Raw genomic sequence first — 12,865 nt, 5'->3', positions numbered from 1 at the left:
GAGCGGGAAGAGGATGTAGTGGGTGCAGTACGGATACAGTGTTGCAAGGAGGATACACAGATTGCTAGCCTGACGAAAGAGTTTAACTTCCCGAAATCTGAGGAAGATTTCGAGAGAGAAAACTCACGAAAGCTTTTCAACGAGAGGGTAACGGAGGCGGAGCTCTCGATACTCCACTCGATACACCCAACTCCCTCAATTCAAACCCTTCATCCTGATTCACCGCTTTCTCCTTTCCTTTCCTCGAAGTAGTCGAAGTGACAGTCCTCGATTTTCTCTGAAACAATCTCCCAACTCCGGTGGCTTCCAATTTATCAACGACCTTCTCCGCAGCTTGTTCCATTCTAGTTTCCCTATTCACTCTCTTCGCTCTCCTCATTTCTTCTTCCGTAGCTCCTTCTGTAACGCTTCCAATCCTTCCTCCGTCATCGATTCGTTTTCCCTTTCCACTGAAGCGCTTGTACGCTTTTTCTCCGACGAGTGCGATTCCTCCGACGAACAAGAGGACGAGGAGAGTGATCAAGAGGTAAAGGATCGTACGCCAGAGGGAGACGAACAGTTGAAAGAAGGAGGAGAAAGTCGATGGGAACAAGTAGGCGAGCGGGAGACTGAACAATGCGAGGAGGGATAGGGCGAGAAGGACATCTTGAACGTGGTTATGCGGAGGTGCCATCCTTCACGAGGGAGACCAGCGGGAGGAAGTGGGGAGAGGAAACGAGAATGATGAAACCGTTTAATTCTCTCCCCCTCTTTCTCCTCACTCTCGACCGATCTGAATACGTGTCCAGCCACGTCGACACTTGAGACTCTCGATGGCACCAGCTCACCCATCCGGTTGTACCTGCGGCGACGAAGACTCTCATACAAAACTTGAAGGTCAATTGACTTTCCTCTATCCGTTCGTCGATCGGGACAAGGTAGTAGCGTTGAATGCGGAGGAAGGGAAGGAAGCGAAGATTGTGATTAGACCGTGGGATCAGAGGATGAGGGAAGGTACGGAATCTGTTTCCAATGAGTGACTTTGTTCGCCGCAGACTCAGCGAACTTGTTCGTACGCTGTAGATGAGTGGCTGGAATCGGACGCGGATGAACAGCTGATATTGAGAATCCCGTTTACTGGGTCAGTCAAACGTGAGTAGCTTCCATCGCACGAATTCTTACGGGATTGTTGATTTTCGATTTTGCCTTTCGCCCGAGACAGTGCGGTCAATCCTCATTAAAGCAGGACCTTCAGGCTTTACACCAGACAGAATAAAAGTCGTCAGTCACCTCACATCCTTCCTCCCCTCGCTCGCTACAGATCAAGACAGGACTGAAGATGGAAAGGAGAACAGTTTGCGAATCGCTCCTTAGATTTCGACGAAGCCTCCTCAACCGAAGTGACCCAAGAATTCGAGGTTGCCGTAACTCGTGAAGTCGCTGAATATATCGTTCGGTCAGTTTGAGCTACCTTCAGCAATCCGTTTTCTTTCGCAATAGAGACTGATTGTTGTAGGTTGGTGCCGTGACAGTCCGGCAAAGTTCCCTTCCGTGACAAGTCTGACATTGTTCTTCCCTTCGAATCATGGAGAGGATACGACGAGGATATCGTTCGTAGGGTTTAAAGGGGAATATTCTCCTTTGACGGTGAGCACTGTCCCTTCGATTCCTTTGCCCGGTCTCGTTCGAACTAAGTGAGCTTCTGACTTCCTATGTCGTGCCTCCTCGAATCTAGCGCGATCCAAGTGAGCAGTCTTCTTCCTTCGCTGGCTCGCAATCTCCCTACGAAAACTGACTCAGCTCCCTCTTTCGTCAGTCATTACGGTCTATGAAGCGCAAGCGAATCCCGCCGATCATCAAAAGATCCCCGGACTCGACACTACCGCTCATTCGCGAATCGGCTAACCACCTTTCCTCTCACTGTCTCTCGTTCTCTGTATCTAATTCGATCCCGATTGCAACTTGGTATTGTATAGTATTACGTTGATGGCCTCTAAACGAGTCCATGGGCCTTCTTAGCCTCGGGAGATGACCAATATACTCCGTTTGGAAATACGAATTTCTTTTTCGATTCTTCGTACATCGCCATTGAGTACCCTTCTTCAGGATTCGATGGGACCTGCGAGCGAAACAACATCCTTTCGTCAGTATTGGGTGGGACAGGGAGAGAGAGAGAAAGGGAGAGAGAACGTACGTTGTAGTAACCGTGAGAATTGATCGAACAAGGGTAGAGGAAATGTTCATGAAGATGATCGACGAATTCAAGGACGTTTCGATCGTATGATCCAGAGACGCAGAGGTAATCGATGATTGACACTGTTTCCCCAAATAAACTCTCGTCAATTCTCATCAAGCTCAATCGCGAAAAAGGGGGGGGAGGGAAGCGATGAACTGACGATGAATAACCATTTCGCACAGCCCAACTCCACCAGCATGAGGACAAACTGGAATTTCGGCTTTCGCACTCATCAACAGAACGCTCAAGACTTCGTTAATTCCGCCTAATCGACAGGAATCGATTTGACAGACATCGATCGCCGAGGCTTGGAGGAGTTGTTTGAAGATCATTCGGTTTTGTCCATGTTCTCCCGTAGCTAATCGCACTCAATCGAGAATGTCAGCGTGCAGGGGTGGAGGAAAGGGAGACGAAAGAGAGGACTGACCAACACCGATTCCGTGAGGTTTTAGAGCTTTGCGGATCGCGGCGTGTCCTAGTACGTCTGAAGGTGCAGTAGGTTCTTCGATGAACCAAGGTTTCTGTTCCTCCAACTGTTTCACATACTCAATCGCTTGAGGAACACTACACACTCCAATCTCCTCGTCAGTTCGATCCGCTCTCCGGGGAAGGCGGGGGCGAGGTGACTTACTCCCAAACCTGATTCGCATCAATCATCAACACACTTCCCGTAGGTCCCGCGTTCTTACCGACGAGACTTTCCGTCGTAGGTTTCGGTCTCTTTGCACATTCTTTCGGATCATCGATAATACTCCTCACTAACGCCAATCTTCGTTTATCCATTTCGACATCGGCTCCTACTTTCACTTTGAAGTGATTGAAGCCTTGGGAGATCGCTTCGCGAGTTAAGCGAGCAACTTTTTCGTCAGAGTATCCGAACCTATCGAAAAAACGACACGAATTGAGCTCAGTTCTCCCGACTGGATGAGGGAGAAGGCAAAGAGGAGACGACGTACCATCCAACAGAAGTGGTGTAAGCTGGATAACCACGTTCCTTGAGTTTAGCGAGTCGTTCAGCTTTCCCAGCTTGTTTCGATCGAAGTAATTCGAGTGCTTCTTCCTTCGTGATGAAATCCGTGATATCTGTCCGCAGTAAATTATCAACCGGATGAGCTTGTGAGGAGCCAACGAGGCTCCGGAAGAGAGTATAAGGGCTCACAGCGGAAAGAAGTAGCCTGGACGAATTCTTCGGGAGAGAACTCTGCAACTAGTTGCCAGATCGGTTTCTTTTCCTTCTTGGCGTACAATTCCCAGACCGCGTTGACAACTGCTCCAGTTGCAGTATCTGTTCGCCACATCCTTTCCCTGCTTCAGTTGCTTTTCCTCCGCGCGAAGAGAGCGAGAGAGAGCAGAGAGGGAGAGGGAAGGGACTGACGAATGACACCACACTCGGGACCTAACCAACGATGTTGAGGGTCTGAGAAGAGGAAATCCCACATTTTACCCATTCCTTCAGCGGAGAAAAGGTCGGTCGTTGAGTAACCGATCAAACGAGAAGCGACGGCTTCGACGGCTTGACAGATCAGCTGTCCGAGTCGAACCGAGGGCGTCAGTATCATACTCGTGTGCGAAAGCGAGACGCGGTCGTTCGACGCAACAGAGAGTGAGACGACTGCGAAGAAAGAACGACCGTGCTTGTTTCTCTTTCACAGGACTCACATCATTTCCTCTGCCAATCGAGAACGACATCCCGTTCGCCTCGAGTCCATCACTCGTCGTCAACGTAACGTATGCAGCAGAGTAATCGCATTCTTTGTTCACTGATCATCGTCGAATTCGTACGAAACAAAATCAGCTTGCTTTTGCGACTTCGTTTCGAGAGGGGGAAAAGGGAAGACTTACTGGCATCGGTACCGTCTCCGTCGAGGGAGGTAGGGAATCGCAAGTCTTCGACTTTGTAGGATGTAATCGAACCCATTTGCGTTGAAGTGCGAGTGTGGGGGAAAGGAGAAAGAGTTTTTGAAAGTTCACGGGAACGCTGAAGGCCTGAGCTGGTCGATCTCCGGTTCTTCGAGGTTGCCAAGAAGTTGGCAGAAGCAGAAGAAGCAGAGCAGAATCTGAACACACGGAATAGAAACCTCCGTTTCGTCTGACAAAGTGGGGTCGCGAAATCAATTGCCCCGAGTCTAAGATCTTTTTTCCGAGTCGAAAAAAGGCCGTTTCGTTTCACTCAACTCTGCTCCTCTTCTCATCTCCATGTCGTTCCTCTGTTGCCGGACCCCTCTTTCCCCAACCACTATCCTGTGACCTCCCTGCGCTCTCGTGGCTCCGTCCTTCTCCACCAAACGACGACGATCCACCTCGATTTCCTCCTCTTCCTCTGCCCCTGAATCCCCCTCTTTCACTCAGTCCACCTCTCCCTCGTCCTCTACCATTGTTGTTCCCTCTCTCCCAAACCCCCGTTCGTTCTCTCACCCTCAATTCCCCAGGTTGCTCAACCACCTTGAGTTTTCCTAACAATTTCTGTCGTAAGAACGTCTCGCGGGGCCAGAGCTCGAAACATGGGTTCTCAAGGATTGTAGAGCCGTTGAGTGCTTGTCGGAGTGTTAGGGAGGCGGAAAGGGAGAGTTGATAGACGGATCGAGCGGGGGGTTTTGAGGAAGAAGCAGGAGCGGGAGGTTGAGAGTGAGAATGAGAATGAGAGTCCGGGTAGACAGGTCGCGAATGGAATGAGAGGAGAAGGATGAAGGGGGAATCGTCGTCGATGGGAGGAGCTGTACGGACGGGCGGAGGAGATGAGAGAGCGATTTTCGATTCTGCGTCTTGGATAGTTTCGATAGCTGTACTGGGTTCCGGCTCGACGGGGTCGTCTATTTCCCCTTCTTCCGGTTCTATTGGTTCAGCATGAGCTGGTTCACCCTCCGGTTCTGCTTCGTCGATTTGCGTTCCGTCTTCTTTCGCTTGTTCGTCTCCGTCTTCAGCTTGTACGTCATCCTCCAGATTCCCCGCTTCCGTCTCTTGCACAACATTCTCCTCTGTAGTCTTGAACGATTCGATCCATTCCCTTTGCGTCAATTTCCAAGTCGCTTCTTCCGGATCGACGTTTTTCCCTTTCCCTTTCTTGTCCCTCTCCCTCGCATTACACGCTTCAAGTAGCGCAAACTGTAGCGTCTTGTTCGAAGGTATCGGAGGAGTCGAGATCGTGGTTGGAGGTTGTTGAGGAGCTGAACGATCCGTCAAAGGTCGAGAATGAAATGAAACTTCTACCATCCATTCGAGTTGACGTTTCCTGCGAGGATTCAACACATAGAGTCTCAGCCTTGACGTGTGAGTCTGTAGAACGTCGAACTGACTCACTTTGAATCCCACCTCGTCGAGTTCTTCACTCTTTTACTCATCCCTTTCGGTAAAAGCATCAATTCGACCCCTTGATTCCTCGCCTCTCTCACCATTTTATCCTCCTTCTCACTCCTCTCATCCAATCTAACCGTCTCATCCATCCCCAACCTCCTCCCTTGAGGGATCAGCTTCTCTCCAACCAATTGTTTGCCCACATCTTCAATCGCTCTCCCTACTCCCGCTATATAACTCTGATCCCGCATCAAAGAACCCCACGACATTTCGTTCGCTGGTAAAGGTCGGGACCAGATTGGAGCGGCGATTCCGGTACAGGACGAGACGGATTTGTGAGAAGTTGAACAAGGGAGCGAACAGGAAGGGAATTGACACGCTGGACAGGAGTATCGCGCGGGTGTCGAGAGACAGGTTTGACAGATCCCTAAGCGGGATGTACTCGCTTGCTGTTGAGCCATGGCGGACAGGTGGAGTGAAAAAAGGAAGAGAACTTGAAGTTTGATGAAAAATTTCAAGCTCTCTCTTCTTCCCTCTGCTTTCTACGCATTCAGTTACGACAACGCCAATGAACTCGAGAAGAATGCAGAACGATGAGTAGGCAGAAGAGCTAGCGAGAACCGGCCTATTTCACTGCCGAAACACTTTTGATTTCGTTCTCCCGGCTCCGTGACCGCCGAGTAGTGGGGAGCTCTCCTCTCCTTCCAACCATTCAGTACATACCATGCCTTGTAAGTCCTCCCCATCCACTCTGAATTAGCCCAGGCAGCTCAAGCCTCGATGTAACAGCCTCAAAATTCGGCAAGCTTGTCCCTCACGGAGTTTACGCACCACTCACGACCTTCTACTCCTCAAACACCTCTCAAGACCTCGACCTCTCAACTTATGCCGAACACGTCAAATTCGTCGCTTCCTCCGGGGTCGGGATCGTCTGCTTGGGTTCGATGGGAGAAGCCGTTCAACTCTCCCACTCTGAGCGAAACCTCGTCGTTGAAGCTGCTCGAAAAGCTCTCGATTCTGATGAGAAATTGAAGGAGATCCCGTTGATTGTAGGGACGGGGGCAAGTTCGACGAGGGAAACGATTGAATTGACGAAATCCGCGGCAGAAAAAGGTGCCGACTTCGGGATGGTAATTGCGCCGGGGTACTTCAGTGGTGCGCTCAGTAAGGAAGCGTTGAAGACGTACTTTGTCGAGGTGGCGGAAGCTTCACCAATTCCGGTAAGTCGAGCGCTCTACTCAGAATGCTCATTTTTCTGATTTGGACCGGTCCCTTACAGGTCATCCTTTACAATTGTGAGTTCTGGCCCAAGCGAATCGTTACGACGTCAACGAGAGCTGACGAATTGACGATTCGCTTCGACAACGCTTGCGAAATTAGATCCTGGAGTTACGGGAGGAATCGACATGGATAGTGATCTGATCACCGATAGTGAGGAAAACCCTCGCTCAGTCCTGACATAAGCGCTCGGTACTGAGCTCGCGTTTTCGTCTCGATAGTCGCAGCGTCCTGTTCGAACATTGTCGGAATCAAGCTCACTTGCGGTAGTGTCGGAAAGTGAGTTCTCTTGCCTCCTCTACTCCCTTCTTCCAAGCTGACGATCGAAGCTCTCGCTGCGAATCGATAGGTTAACTCGTCTAACGACCCTTCGACCAGATTTCGCCGTTTTGGGAGGATTTGTTGATTTCCTCGGTCCATCTCTACTCGCTTCCGCCGCGGGAGGAATCACCGGTACAGCTAATATCGCTCCCGTGCGTCCTCTCTTCTTTCAATGCCTCGTTCTCCCATCTCTCCGCTCACAATGCTTTTTCGTCCTCGTGTTTCCTCAGAAAACTTGCCTCAAACTCTACAACCTGACCAAATCCGGACTCTCCGGCAACTCGTCCGACCTCTCCGAAGCGATCAAACTGCAATCGATCGTCTCTCACGCTGATTGGGCACTACAAAAAGTCGGAATCAGTGGGACGAAATACGCGTTGGAGCAATTGAAGGGCTATGGAGGGATTCCAAGGAAACCTATCTTAGAGTTTAAAGGGGATAAGGAGGGACTGATGGAGAGCTTGAAGGAGATACTGGAGGTGGAAAAGGGATTGTAAGGACGACACGAGAGGGAGGGAAGGGGAGAAGAGTGAAAAGGAGAATGGAATTGTCAGTGCTTAATTTTTCTCGTTGTGGAGGAGAGAGTGTAGCTGATGAGGTGTCTACGAGAGTATGAGAGTCGAGAGCAGCTAGCGAAAGTACACAGCAGAGACACGCGCGAAGTGCAGTCCACAACTTGCGAAAAGCTCGAGCGCACAATCTCACGAACTCTTTACAAGCCGAGTCCCGCGGTTTCATTCGAACCAAATCACTTTTGTACGCGATTCGTTGCTCTCGTCGCGACTTGACTTGCAACAAAGGGTAAGCTCCCGGAGTCGAACATTTTCTTTTGAGAAGTTCCGATCGGGCTCGAACCTCTCCCTCTCTCTCGCTTTCCTTTCTTCCTCTTCTCCCTTTCTCTCTCCGCCCATTTGTATTCGCTCGCTCTGGTAGTTGCAGCAAAATACCCATCTCTCTCGTGCTCTTTCTTTCCTTCGACCCTTTCTTTCGACGCATTCACTCAATTTCGCTCGACCCTCTTCTTCTCGTCTCTCTTCCACTTCCTCGGTTGTATGGCTAGTTTCCTCACTCACCGATCCCATCCCTCTTCCGCTTCGAATCATCCCTACGCCGCGGCCGCAACGACGCACAACGCCACGACGAACAGTAGGATCGCCCAACCCTCTCGAGGAGCAAGTTCGTCCTCATCATCACTCGCTCAAACCTCGATCCCACCCGTTACTCGTACAACCAACTCTCAATCTCAAGCACAATCAATGTCGATGAGTGGAGTAGCAGCGGCTTTACCCCAACCTCAACCTCAACCGGGAGTTGGAGTGAATCCGGCGAATGAATGCAGAGGAGGTACGAACGGGGAACAACAAGGACAGAAAGCTACGACGAGGGAGAGGGAGAAGAGACAACAACCGTCTCAAGGTCAGTCACAAGGACAGGGACAGGAGGGAAAGAAGGAAGAACCGAGGAAAGTTAGATTCAGCGTTGGAACGAAATACGCTGTGCGTTCCTCTTCTAGCTGATCGATACCTCTTACTCATAGAGGTAGATCTGACGATCAAACGGAGGTGATACACACAGGTACAAGACGTGATTGGAGAAGGAGCTTATGGAGTTGTCGCGTGAGTGAAAAGTTTCGCTTTCTGTTCTCCTTTGTCTCTTCTTCTCTGTCCTCCCGGTCGTGGCTGACCCGAGATGGGGTCGGTACTCGTAGTTCGGCGATTCATCGACCGACTGGACAAAAAGTCGCAATCAAGAAAATCGCTCCTTTCGATCATTCCAGTTCGTTGCACTTTTCTTTCCTCTCTCTCTCTACCCATATGCGAGCTCACTACATGACTGACGCCGCGTCGTTTTTCCTCGACAGTGTTCGCTCTCCGTACTCTCCGAGAACTGAAACTGCTCCGCTATTTCGCCGAACAACAAGTGAGCGAAAACATCATCGCCATCGTGGATATCATCAAACCGACTTCATTCGACGCTTTCAAAGAGGTCAGCTCAGTCCGTTCCTTCAGTCCGTCGAGTGCGAAGGCTGAAGGGAGCGTCCTGATGGCATTAGGTATATTTGATTCAAGAACTTATGGAGACTGATCTCTATCGAGTGATCAAAACTCAAACTTTGTCGGATGATCAGTCAGTCTCTCTCAAACTCTTCCTTTCTTCTTGACTCGCTGACGTTTCTCCTCGCGCCTACTCCTCGTAGCGTCCAATACTTTGTCTACCAGTCCGTCCCTGCTCGCTCTCTCCCTCGTTCCTCTCGTGCTCAATTCCCTGACTCACCTCGTTGGGACAGAACTCTTCGAGCACTCAAAGCCCTCCATTCAGTAGATGTAATTCATCGAGATCTCAAACCTTCAAACCTCTTGCTCAACGCGAATTGCGATCTCAAGATTTGCGATTTCGGGTAAGCTCGTCGGTTCGTTTAGCACGACTGTTTTCCACCGTGCTGATCGACACCCTTTCGACGAGTTTAGGTTGGCGAGAAGTGCGATGAGTAGTGAGACTGAAGCGGTGGGATTCTTGACTGAGTGAGCTTTGACTCCCTCACACAATCTCTCTCTCGAGGCTGACGATGAGGATGGATGTGAATAGATACGTCGCAACGAGGTGGTATCGTGCACCGGAGATCATGCTCACGTTTAAACAATACACGGTGAGTCGTGTCTCTTCCCTTTTCTTGCTTGAGTAACCTACTGATCCTGTCTTCTCGCTCCTGTTCAATTCTGCCGTTTTAGAAAGCGTCGGTCTCTCTCTCTGCATTCTGCTTCCAATACCTCGAGGAGCTGATATGCAATCGATTTGAGGCGCTGACAGAATTGATATTTGGTCCGTTGGATGTATCGCCGCTGAAATGCTTTGCGGTCGACCACTTTTCCCCGGTCGAGATTGTACGTTCTCTCCCTCTCCCCTCCCTCCCATCTCGTCACTGACCCTCCCCTCGTCTCTCTAGATCACAATCAACTCTCCCTGATCCTCGCCGTGACCGGGACTCCAACTCTCGACGAATTCTACAAAATCAATTCCCGACGTTCTCGAGACTACCTCCGTGCTCTCCCATTTCAAAAGAAGAGGGAGTTTGGGGAATTGTTCCCGAACGCTTCGAAGAACGCGACGGATTTCTTGACGAAGACTTTGACTTTCGATCCGACGAAGAGATTGACCGTTGAGGAATGTTTGGAACATCGTGAGGGTCCCCTCATCTCTCCTTATCCGTCTCAAGGAAAAGAGACTGATGGCTGCGAGGTGTTACACTCACAGCTTACGTCGAGAACTATCATGATCCGGATGATGAACCTACGGCTCCTCCTCTTCGTAAGGTCGTCGTCTCGCGCTGCTAGAGCTCGAGCATTTAGCTGACGCTCTAAAGGTCGATTGCGACGCTTACAGCTGCTTCGTTCTTCGATTTCGATATGCAAAAAGAAGCAATCTCGAAAGAACAACTCAAAGATCTGCTTTATCAAGAGGTCATTGCTTTCCAGGTCAGTTCGACTTCTTCCTTCATCTCTTTCTCTGAAAACCTGCTGACCTCTCTCTTCCGGAGGACAGCCTCTCGTGTGAAGAACGATACAGTAACGACACTCGTTTGATACCCCCAAATTACGCCGTTTTTACCTAACTCGATATACCTTTTCCGTTCCTTCCCTTCCTTTCGTCTTTCTTTCGCTCGCTCGCATCTCTCTTCTCTCTAGGATTCGCTATTCGTTGCCATCTCTCTCTCTCTCTCTCTCTCGCTCGCTCTCGTTATATACACGCCTCTCGCTAGCTATTGGTGATTTCACTTCTCTCTCTCGTTTTGTTCGTTGGATTTTTCGTAGCATGTTCGCAAACTCGCAAAGGTTTCTCTTGATTTACCTCCCATCCCTCTCCTTTCGTTCGATTCGTAGAGATTCGTTACTAGCGAGAAAGAGAACGTTGCGAGACCCCCTATCTGAGCTCACAGCTACACCGTTCAATCCCCTCGATCCCTTTCCTGCAACCCCTTTATCCTGTCCCTAAACCTCTCCGCCACCGTCATCTCCACATTCCACGCGACATCCAATTCCCTCAATCCCAACTCCATTCCTCTTCTCTCGTCCTCTTTCTCCTCCTCCTCCTCCTGCTCCCCTTCTTCTGCGCCTGCCTCACTTGAGCTTGAGGTCGGTTGACCGATACTCAACGCAGCCAAACTAAGGTAAGTATGATATACATCCGGTAACGCTCCTTTCTCCCTCGCGATCCCACCATAGAGAGGATGTTGACAATTCAATAACCAATTCGAGTTCTTCCTTGTCTCCACCAACTCTTCGAAATCGTTCTTCTCCAGCAGGAGCTGCAGAGCGAACGAACGAGTCAGTGACTGAGAGGGCAAGAAGGGAGAGGAGAGGCGTACCCGAAGGGAAGCGAGGGACCAGAAAGAGTAACATGCGTCGAGAGGTTTATTTGTTCGACCTTGGAAACCTGCACATTCCGTCATCGGCGGTAGATGTCTCTCATCCTCGTCTTCCTCCTCCTCTCCTTCTTCTGAGTCTTCCGTATCGCGGGAGGAAGGTATTGAGCTAGGACTCGACGGTCGCAGAGGAGCAGTGGGCGGGATTTGACGATGAAGTAACCAGCGCAAGAGAGAGGGTTGAGAAGGAAGGGAAGGGAGACGGGAGGAGAGGACATAGGACGCGATGGCGCAATAGGTCGGGCCAGCTGAGCGATGAAGAAAGGGGTCAGTTAACGGTGAGTGAGAGGGGAATCGGGGACAGGGAGGACGAACCGTTCGCTTCAGCGTGAGGACGTTGCGCGAACCCTCCTTCGTAGCTCTATGTCGTGGGTAGTTAGCTTCGAGAAGCGCGAAGCAGAGGAAGAGGGACGAGGAAAGCTCACTCGACAAGAATCTAGGAACCTCAATCCGTTCTCAGTATCGATCGTCGACCAATCGTTCAGTAACGAGCAGATCGCGAATGCTGAGTAAGTAGATCGAGGATCCCCAGGTTCTGCACTACCTGGGAACAACGAGAATCTGACGGTTTCTCGCAAGGAATCGAGCTCAGTCAACGAGCTCCAGGAGAAGAGTAAGCAGAATAGACGTACGATCCATCGGAGTTCTGACATTCCCCAACGAGCCGTAACAGTCCGCTTCGATCGAGTCGCTCGAGAGGATCTTCAAGTAAAGCGAGGATCAGAATCGCCGTGTAAGATTGAATGATATTCGGTGGATCCAGTGTCGCTCTACTACTTGACGCTATCGTCGAAGAAGACCTGTTACGTATTCCTCCGCTCCGTCAGTCTTGACTCTCATAAACAGACGGCGCGACGAGACTACGAACGATGATCCGATTGAATCAGACCCTCTGAATCCTCCTGTCGACAACTGTTGTTCGTAGACCCAATCGATGAGCCCTTGTCTTTGTATCGGTCGTAACATTGTCTGTAATGCCGCTGGTCGCTGCCTTGACGAAGAGGAGGCAGAGCGAACGTTCCTCTCTTCCTCTGGAGGTGTCGGTGTCGAGGCCGTCGAGGGGCAGGGCAGTAAGGCGAGTGAAGATAGACAGAAGTATCCCAACGTCATCCTGCACCCAAAGGTCGCTCAGTTCCAGAGGAGAGGAGGAGGATAGATGAGGAGGTGTTGACTGACCGGTTCGAATCTTCTGGTTCGTAAGGTGTCGGGAGGTACTTTGCATGTCGTAGCGAGAATAGTACATGCTGTTTTGATCGGAACGAGTCCATATGGAGGCGAGAAGAAGGGGTGTGGAAGAGGTGAAGCACACGTGACGGAATTGAACGGATTTTTGATGAGAA

The 12,865-nt window shown here is 50.5% G+C and overlaps 7 protein-coding genes across 7 annotated transcripts; 3 read left to right on the top strand and 4 right to left on the bottom strand.

The window, feature by feature from the left end:
• Positions 1-136: 136 nt before the first annotated feature.
• On the bottom strand, positions 137-673 carry JCM6883_000308 (uncharacterized protein; the record flags this gene model as incomplete). The annotated part of the gene is made up of 1 exon (XM_076633821.1): positions 137-673. The coding sequence occupies one exon, from the start codon at positions 671-673 to the stop codon at positions 137-139; it is 537 nt and encodes a 178-aa protein (XP_076486177.1).
• Positions 674-812: 139 nt separating this feature from the next.
• JCM6883_000307 (PITH domain-containing protein) lies at positions 813-1,884 on the top strand (the record flags this gene model as incomplete). The annotated part of the gene is made up of 7 exons (XM_076633820.1): positions 813-993; positions 1,063-1,131; positions 1,202-1,260; positions 1,335-1,435; positions 1,512-1,626; positions 1,715-1,724; positions 1,796-1,884. 7 exons carry the CDS (start codon positions 813-815, stop codon positions 1,882-1,884), a joined length of 624 nt encoding a protein of 207 aa, XP_076486176.1.
• Positions 1,885-1,972: 88 nt separating this feature from the next.
• Positions 1,973-4,133, bottom strand: JCM6883_000306 (uncharacterized protein; the record flags this gene model as incomplete). The annotated part of the gene is made up of 10 exons (XM_076633819.1): positions 1,973-2,098; positions 2,174-2,295; positions 2,376-2,573; positions 2,643-2,779; positions 2,847-3,095; positions 3,172-3,298; positions 3,375-3,500; positions 3,591-3,741; positions 3,875-3,975; positions 4,058-4,133. 10 exons carry the CDS (start codon positions 4,131-4,133, stop codon positions 1,973-1,975), a joined length of 1,413 nt encoding a protein of 470 aa, XP_076486175.1.
• Positions 4,134-4,381: 248 nt separating this feature from the next.
• JCM6883_000305 (zinc finger HIT domain-containing protein) lies at positions 4,382-5,967 on the bottom strand (the record flags this gene model as incomplete). Its single annotated transcript, XM_076633818.1, has 2 exons — positions 4,382-5,444; positions 5,513-5,967. 2 exons carry the CDS (start codon positions 5,965-5,967, stop codon positions 4,382-4,384), a joined length of 1,518 nt encoding a protein of 505 aa, XP_076486174.1.
• A 263-nt stretch (positions 5,968-6,230) lies between these two features.
• On the top strand, positions 6,231-7,602 carry JCM6883_000304 (dihydrodipicolinate synthase family protein; the record flags this gene model as incomplete). Its single annotated transcript, XM_076633817.1, has 7 exons — positions 6,231-6,237; positions 6,296-6,726; positions 6,786-6,801; positions 6,887-6,937; positions 7,006-7,063; positions 7,134-7,257; positions 7,336-7,602. The coding sequence occupies 7 exons, from the start codon at positions 6,231-6,233 to the stop codon at positions 7,600-7,602; spliced, it is 954 nt and encodes a 317-aa protein (XP_076486173.1).
• Positions 7,603-8,157: 555 nt separating this feature from the next.
• On the top strand, positions 8,158-10,657 carry JCM6883_000303 (mitogen-activated protein kinase; the record flags this gene model as incomplete). Its single annotated transcript, XM_076633816.1, has 15 exons — positions 8,158-8,601; positions 8,681-8,721; positions 8,814-8,881; positions 8,967-9,091; positions 9,159-9,232; positions 9,303-9,323; positions 9,393-9,503; positions 9,574-9,627; positions 9,692-9,752; positions 9,835-9,839; positions 9,914-9,987; positions 10,050-10,283; positions 10,358-10,411; positions 10,487-10,578; positions 10,646-10,657. 15 exons carry the CDS (start codon positions 8,158-8,160, stop codon positions 10,655-10,657), a joined length of 1,470 nt encoding a protein of 489 aa, XP_076486172.1.
• Positions 10,658-11,048: 391 nt separating this feature from the next.
• On the bottom strand, positions 11,049-12,793 carry CDC43 (protein geranylgeranyltransferase type I subunit CDC43; the record flags this gene model as incomplete). The annotated part of the gene is made up of 7 exons (XM_076633815.1): positions 11,049-11,408; positions 11,469-11,773; positions 11,841-11,886; positions 11,951-12,086; positions 12,158-12,325; positions 12,382-12,636; positions 12,702-12,793. 7 exons carry the CDS (start codon positions 12,791-12,793, stop codon positions 11,049-11,051), a joined length of 1,362 nt encoding a protein of 453 aa, XP_076486171.1.
• Positions 12,794-12,865: the final 72 nt, after the last annotated feature.

The sequence above is a fragment of the Sporobolomyces salmoneus genome (assembly GCF_050403485.1).
Source record: "Sporobolomyces salmoneus JCM6883 DNA, S_salmoneus_JCM6883_v1_ctg45, whole genome shotgun sequence".
In the NCBI taxonomy this organism is placed as follows: domain Eukaryota; kingdom Fungi; phylum Basidiomycota; class Microbotryomycetes; order Sporidiobolales; family Sporidiobolaceae; genus Sporobolomyces; species Sporobolomyces salmoneus.
The sequence above is the reverse complement of the archived record's forward strand: the minus strand, read 5'-3'. Positions and strand labels throughout refer to the sequence as shown.